General features: G+C 33.5%; 1 protein-coding gene across 1 annotated transcript; it reads left to right on the forward strand.

Moving 5' to 3' along the window:
- Positions 1 to 717: 717 nt before the first annotated feature.
- LOC141819602 (uncharacterized) lies at positions 718 to 4,768 on the forward strand. Its single transcript, XM_074706850.1, has 5 exons — positions 718 to 798; positions 1,410 to 1,572; positions 1,887 to 1,962; positions 2,694 to 2,902; positions 4,653 to 4,768. The coding sequence occupies exons 1-5, from the start codon at positions 739 to 741 to the stop codon at positions 4,766 to 4,768; spliced, it is 624 nt and encodes a 207-aa protein (XP_074562951.1). The 5' UTR covers positions 718 to 738.
- Positions 4,769 to 8,250: the final 3,482 nt, after the last annotated feature.

The raw sequence follows: 8,250 nt of genomic DNA on the forward strand, positions 1-8,250 counted from the left end.
TTTAGTTGATAAAATTTTCTATTTCTTCTTATAAGTTTTAAGATTTTAAACAATGAAACAAGCCTGAAGCAAAAGACATAGGCATGAGTCAAAGCTCAGACCAACATGGGCACAAGTACAAAGTACAATTGAACTAAAGCTTAACACAATTCATTGGAGTTGTAATCCATATATGCTAGCGAGGTTAAGCATGACATATGATGCAATGTCTTCTTCGGTTATGATCTCGATTTACCTCCACATAGATGGCTGTGAAACTAATCGTGTAGGGCCGTTGGATGATAAATTTCACTTTTTACTGAATAAGTTAAGCATGACACGAGAAAGAAGAACTGAATGGACCTATGCCATGCTCGGATGATAAATTGATATTCTAGAATAAAATATAAATGAATTATTATAATTTCATAGGGTAATACAGTGATAAAACACTTGAAAAATAATAAAAGCTCATAATTTAAATTTCAAATAGATGAATATTCTATGGGATAATTTTTGAATATACATAAATTTTATTTTGAATTTACTTGTAGGTGAGGAGAAGATTCTCCACCTTCAAAATTAATCGAGACAAGCCTCGGATTTGCCAAAACAAACATTATAGCTGAAAGCCTGAAATTATAATTTTTCCAAATGAAGGGGTTGTATTCGCAAAGAGCAAGATTAATGTTTTAGCGGCTCCTCCCTGGTTGCTCCGGCTTCCTTCCCAAATGCGCTGTGGTCGAGAGCTCGACGGCGATGGAGGACTCCGCCGCCATTCTTCGCCATATATCTTCTTTCAAGGATATGCTCGACCTGGTAATGTGGGTCTCCCTATCAATGTCCATCTCCCCCTCTTTTCATTCCATCGGACATCTTACATGCTGCTATTTGTCGCCCTTCCATGCCCATCCATCAAGGACAATTTATCTTTCCTGAAATAAAAGAAACCCTATTTTTTGAGTTGCAAATCGTAATCAGTATCCACCAGCGGGATGCACTTTACGAGTCGAATCATTGGCTGGAATGGAACTTTTACTTAGAGGATCAGGCTTCAATTGGATCTTTTCATCCGGAAAGTTGTTGTTTTTTACCAAAGTAATAACTGGGTTATGTTATTTCAGATCTATCAAACTTAATCAGCGACAATGCCAACCAAGTTTAGTTGGAAAGGTTTAGCGTCTAGCTTGTCAGGGAGTGGGTTAAGTGTAATGAAGTGACTTGTGTGCGTATATTACCAAAATCAACTATGAGGCCAAAGTCCCAACAGCTGACAATATTGACTTAAAAATGATTGAGTTGGTGAGGTTATAGTTGGACCTAAAAGTTCCCACATTCTCTTCCTTTCCTCCTCTGTTGAATTTTACCTTCTAGTATAGTTTAATTCTTAGCGTACTCTTAAATTGCAATTAGTTGTTATTGTTTCATAGGTCAATGAAGAGATTGAGCATACCATGTTGAGGACAAGAGAAATCGACTCAGATATTGCAAAGCTTTCTGAGGATGAAGATAACTATGCTATGAGAGAGCATGATTTGGCAATGAAGATAACAAGCAGGAGTCTTGAGCTTGAAGCTTTAGCTCAAGTGGCTTGTAATTTTTTTTGTTAAAATGTTATATGGTCATATTCTTATCATGGATGATTTATTCGTCTGACTACTATCTTAATGTTATTTATGTTTTCTAATTAATTGAGAATAAGGCTGCTTGTGTCTCAATTGCCCCTTATTGCACACTCTAGATCACAATAACACATTTTGTTTCTCACGCTATTGAATACCCCAAACAAAATTTTCTGCTTTTTAACACAACTTACATCTTACTTGGACCTACATGTTACTCTGGGAAATCTCACAAGAAATGCATAAATATCCATTTATTATACACTTACATCTCTCTATGAACAGCTATTTCAAAGGCCTCTGTAGAATTGATGGAAAAGGAAATAGAATCTCAAGACAATAGCATTGAGAAAAGAATATAAATATCCATTTATATCCACATGGAAGATACACTTACATCTCTCTATGAACATGCATTTGGAATAAGTAATAAGCCAATACTACAGAATGAGTTCAAAAATCTGAGATTTCTTAAGGAATGATAGAGGATCTCATAGAAGGCAATTTATTGCATCAAAATCCATCGATGTTGTCGAGATTTTCTAGATGATGTGACAGGGTGTTTGTTGGCAGAACAACCTAGTTATTGTGTGCTGGTGTGAACCAAGTATCAAGCAATAAATGACATAAAAATGCTTGAAAATTAGGTTTAAGAATGCTAACATTTTTGTCTAGATGGCAAATGGAGTCCCTGGTTCAATTTTTTTGTTTTTTGTTTTTTGTTTTTGTAGAGAATTATTTCTGTTGGTTCACTTAGAAGCCTCTGATAAAGAAGCCTAAGTCTATAATTGCCCTTTCACAACTATCATATGGCGAACACTAGTTATCCTGGCATTCACGTATGGCATGTTCCTTGATTAGTTATTCTGATTATACCTGTAATTTTTCTTCATTTGTTTTTTGAGATTCATTACTGCTTCTAAGGCAATTTATCCTTCATCCTTACATCAGATAGGGACTATTGAGTGTGTTCCCTTAGTTCTGTTATTTTGAAACTTTATGTTCTTATTGACTCAGAATTCTATCAAAAATTTTTGGTAGAAGACAATTTGATCAGTGAAAATCTAGAAGGAAAAAAAAACTCATATGTGCTTTGATCAGGGAGGCTTTCCTTTTTCAATGTAAAAAATTTCAAGAGGAAATGACAACCAGTGAAAATGATGTGTTACGTCCACTATTACTGGAAAAAGACGCATTTGAGAATGAGAAGGAAAATTTGCAAAAGAAAATTACTGCTCTAGAAAATTCTACTGATGAATTTATTGAAGAGATTCTTCAAGAAATTCACGTGTGTAATTCCGGTAATCTTTTACTTTTATTCAATGGCATTTAATGCGTATTTGTTAGATTCAATTGTGATTTGATTCATGTTTTACTCCTAGTCTTTCTGTTAGTTAATTACATATTTTATAATGATTTATGTTACTTGCGACTCCAAGCAATTCCTAGTTGACGGTTGTTGCCATCCAAACTTGGACTTAAGAGTACAATTTGGTCAAAAATCCAAGTGAAGGATGATCCAAATTAGGTTAGTGGACTCAAATACTTTTTGTTAGTTGTTGGGCAGGGAGTTCATCTTTGTTGGTTGGCAACATGAAATACCAGACTAAATGCCAACTACAATTGTACTTCAGTGAAGTTTGCCTAGGCATTGGATAATTTTGAGAAGTGGACCAAAGTATGTACTTGCTTTGATTGATTTCTCTAACATGATGATTGGATGATTGTGGTTTATATTTTAATGTTTGGAATGATTAGACTAACAATTGGGTTTATATATATATATATATATTGTTTTACTCTTTAGTATTGAGTTCCAACATGTAATCTTCTGGACTCACGGTTATGCAACTAACTTCATGGAAAAGATTGACATGGTGTACTGACTCTTTTGTGTGGTAAACTAGGACTCAATTAGCATAATCAAAAAACAACCTGGACGTGTTTGTCAAAATAAAAAGAAAAATATTTTTAATCCTTTGGTTCCTTTAATTTAAACTTAGCAATTTCCTATTCTTCCTGGTGCACTCTTTTGTTCCAGTTTGCAGTATGACATGCATAAACGTTTCCAGTTCAGTCATCTACGATGGTCATCCTTGAATATCAGTTTCCAAGCATCTCTAGTTTTGAGAATTATACACTTAGTTTGCTGAAATATACTAAAGGTACACGGCATATGTGCTCGTCATGTAGTAAGATTCAGATGTTCAAATCTGACCTCTCTATTCTTGTTCTTTTTTTTTTTCATTGTGACCAGATATGTTTTTCTTCATTTCGGGCCTAAACTCTCAATTATTCTTCAACATAAACTGCAATCCCTTGTATTCACATTTACTGTGAAAGATTCGGCAATAGCTACATTCAGCCAGCAAATTTCAACCTGTTTTGTTTTTCATTTCCCCACATTTTTATTTATTGCTTTCATTCTCTATAGAGGTTCACCAAAACTAATAAGTAATTAGTAACTACAACTTAACAAATTGTATGATCATGGTTCAAGAATTTTTGTTCATGAGTCATCAGTCCAAAAGCTAAGAATATTACCCTATTCCACCCACACTGGCATCTTGAATGAGTTAGTATTTAGATTAATTATTAATCCTCTTACTAAGTTATTTCAATTCAGTAGTTTATGTAATTTATTATTTACTTCAAGATGATCATTATAGGGACTCCTAACTTCTTTTATAGATCCGAATCTAAAACAAATTAGAAAATAACTAATCCAAATTAAAAAAACATGGTTAAACTAGGGAATATATTATCCCTTATTATTTACCAAAAGAAAAAGAAAATGCGACAATCCTAAATTACTAAATGATAAAAATTAAATTTAAAATTTATTTGTAGATGCACCAATATTCAATATTTCTTTAATTATAGTGCACTAATATCAGATTATTCTTTAATTTTTTCTTCAATTTTATTTCATTTTTTTTGTGTTGTTTGTTCCCTTCCTAGCGTTACTATGACTAAACTTTGTTTATTTGCCTTACAGGCAACTTGCTCATCATTCACTGATTACAACATCAATTTATTTTATAATTGCAGCACTAGAAGCCGAGATACATAAGCTTAGGTCAGAACATATGATTGTTCTCAACGACATCAATGATCTGAGGACTCTCTTGGAATCCGTCACTTCATTTGAAGATTCTTTCCAATAGTAAAGATCCATAGTTTTCAAGTTGTAATGATGCATAGTTTTCAAGATGTTTCTGAAGTTCTTTATCAGTGAAGATTTTGAAATGTTTTTTTTTTAATATTCGTCCCTAATGAGATTTGAACATTGATCTTGTTATTTTGAGTGTTTTACTATTGCACTACACTTGTGGAGGAAAGGACATTCTTCTTTTAAAATTTATCAAAACTAACGACTTACTCATAATTTTATTTTCAAAATATCTCTTTGTACTTTATTTTAGAATAATTTTAATCAAAATTATTTTAAGGTGGTGTAATTTTGATTAAAATTAGTCAAAGGATCGAAATCATTCCACTTTGAAGATATATTGATCAAGCAATTTTGATTAAAATTGTATTATTTTAGAATAACTTTGATTAAATTTAATTAAAACTATTTTAAGATTTTAAAATAGTACTGTTTTGATCAAAATTACTATAAGTGTAACTATTCTTGGTATTTATTTGTTTTTATTAATTTTAATTTAGTGGAAATTTTATATTGTCTTAAGTATTTGAGAGCTTTGTTATAAGAAAAAGTAGTCAAGCGACTGAATATTTCATTGCTAATTGGTTGTTATTTGTAAATAACAATTGATTAGCAATCAATTCACCTCGTCATTAAAAAATCGATTGTTAATGTTATTTAGTGACGGAATTAATTTTTTATCTTTAATTAATAAAAATTAATTATTTTCATCGCTAATATTAGTGACAAACTTAAATATCCATCGCTAATATTAGCGATGAATATTTAAAATTCCGTCACTACTTAGTAACAGAAATTTAAGTCCGTCGTTAATATCGTAAATGGAATGCACTATTCTATCTCAGATATAGCGATGAATCTTTAATTCCGTCACTAATAAGAGCGATGGAAGTTCGTTAATTAGCGACGAAAAAGTCCGTCGATAATTAGCGATGAACTATTAAATATTTCATCGCTAAAGTCCTTAAAAATTTTTGTAGTACCTCCTTATTTTCACAATTTTCCTTTTTACATTTACATAATCAATAATATATCATCACAAACGATGATTTTCACAATACAATCACAATCATAATCCACAACTCATACATCCATATATTCACATTACAATCTAATTAACATAAATACAAACAATACAATTATATCAAATTAACAACTCACATCCACAACTCATTCATAAATCCACATTTATACAAATAATATAATATGTACTAAAAATGATAAATCTCAATGTATTAACCAATCCAACAAGTTTTCAACTTTAATCTCAATATATCAAATCCAATACAATAAATATCCAACAAAGATGAATATCTCAAATTTAACTACCAACGTATAAAACTTCTATGGGACCGGACCGGCCATCCCCAGGGATTGAGTCCATGAGATTGACTGGGATTTATCATTTTTTTATACATCCAAATACATAATAACATATGAATCCACTCCAAAACTACAAAAAAAAAATCTCAAATATCCAACTAGTATCAAATCCTATAAAAAATATAATAAAATAGGTTATTAATAAAATAAGAAAAAATTATGTCATTACAATTATGACTAATAAATTGAATTTAAATATATTCCACACTATAATAAAAAAAAATAATAAATTTTACACATCTAAATGTCAGTTTGGATATCCATTGATGATGATATATAGAATATATCATTATTACAATGTCCTGAAAGATATAATATAATTAGAAATGCATCATGAAAATTAATAAATTTAATTTTCAGGTTCATGAGTGACAAATAAAAAAAAGTTAAAATATTAATATTGCTGGTGCAAGGAGCACTAGTTTGTCCCTAAAGTTTCGATGTTTGACAATGCACCTAGGTTTGGTCAATCTGACCAAGGGTTGATCCAAACAGGACCTAATATTGGATGTGAGTGGAGTCTAACTAGGTTAGTTTAACCAAAAGACTAGTGAGAAGTTCTAGTCAGTTAGATCCGGCAAGGAAGTCCTAGTCAAGTTAACCGGGTAAGGAGAAGTCCTAGTTGAATGCTAGGTAGGGAAAGTCCTAATTGGAGGCTAGGCAAAGGAAGTCCTAGTTGGAGGCTAGGAGAAGTCTTGGTGAGTGAAGCTAGGCAAGAAGTCCTAACTAGAGGTTAGGCAGAAGAAGTTCTAGTTTGAGGCTAAGCAATCTTAGTTAGAGGCTAGGAGAAGTCCTAATTGGATGTTAGGCAAGAAAAAGTCTAAGCAGGTCAAGGGTGATCGGATGTTTGACAGGTGGGAAGTCTACCTATAGAAATGACTAGTCATAATTGAAGCCTAGATAAAGAAAAGTCCAAATAAGTCAAGGCTGACTAGATGTTTGGTAGGTGGGAAGTCTACCTATAAAAGTGACTAGTCCTGACAAGAAGTTAGGCACGGGTGAGTCTAGTAGGTTAGACCTACAGGATAAGAGTTAGGTAAACCTAGCAGGTCATACAGATTACAAGTAGGCTTAGATTGCTTATTTATTTGTATATAATCTTGTAGGAACCAGGACCTGGAAGCAAGACAGAGAAGAAACATAAAAGGAACAAACCGAAGTAGTCGAACCAAGCTCTGGGTCAACTCCGATCAAACCCAAGTTGACTAGATTCGAGTGCCCAGATGTTACTGCAGGAGCCCAGATGGTCCAGCGCCCCTTGATGGTCTAGGCGCCTAAATCAAGAAAAATCAGCCCCGATAAAGATTGAAGAGATCGGATCAGATCCAAGCGCCCGGATAAGAATCCAGACGTTTGGTGTTGGGATCGTCTCGGTGCAATGCGCGTATTTTCATATTTCAGAAACGTGCGCAGTGGAAATATACATATAATTAAACTAACTATTATCACAATACATGCATGCAAAGCAGAAAATAAATAGCGTACAAAGCATGGCAAGAAATTAAAATTTTTAGAATAATAAATTATTCTAAATGCGTACCTCGCGGATGATGACGTTGAGCGGTGTTGGTATCAATTGAATCGTCCTCGTCGGAATCCCGCCTCTACTGGTGATTCAGACTAAGCTCTCGTCTGGACGGTTTCAGAAGCCATGAGTCGTGTCATCGTTTTCGGTACTAGCCGATGACGATGACAAACGAATTGAGAGAAAAGCCTAATTTCAGAAATCACGCAACAACGTTTGTCGTGATCGTTCCGGAGCTTTCTGACTATTACCGAGGATCGTATTCTCGGTGTAGTTTTCGGTGGTCAATCATTGACCACCGATAACCAACAAATAACCGAAAACCTTTTCCGGTAATGATGGAACAATTCTCTGAAAACTTCGTAAGCTTCCGAGAGGATTGTAGATTGATAGCGTCTGAATAACTCATCTAATTATTAGAAACAATTCCCAAGGATCGCCAGTTATGATGTCTAAACCCAATAGAATCCCTGTGTTCTCCCTCCTTTCACGCGGCCAAAATAGAGTCTTTGCGGGCATCCAACGTCGAGCTTGGGTGAACAAGCACACCGGAGACATTCTTCTTCACC

Source organism: Curcuma longa, unplaced genomic scaffold (assembly GCF_044706935.1).
Source record: "Curcuma longa cultivar G26 ecotype Majalengka, Jawa Barat unplaced genomic scaffold, ITB_CL_G26_1.1 contig_9830, whole genome shotgun sequence".
Classification (NCBI taxonomy): domain Eukaryota; kingdom Viridiplantae; phylum Streptophyta; class Magnoliopsida; order Zingiberales; family Zingiberaceae; genus Curcuma; species Curcuma longa.

Coding starts and splice junctions, on each gene's coding strand:
- LOC141819602 (XM_074706850.1), top strand. CDS start 739: ATGGAGGACTCCGCCGCCATTCTTCGCCATATATCTTCTTTCAAGGAT. Junction 1,963..2,693: donor AGCATTGAGAAAAGAATATA/AATATCCATTTA, acceptor ACTCATATGTGC/TTTGATCAGGGAGGCTTTCC. Junction 2,903..4,652: donor AATTCACGTGTGTAATTCCG/GTAATCTTTTAC, acceptor TTATAATTGCAG/CACTAGAAGCCGAGATACAT.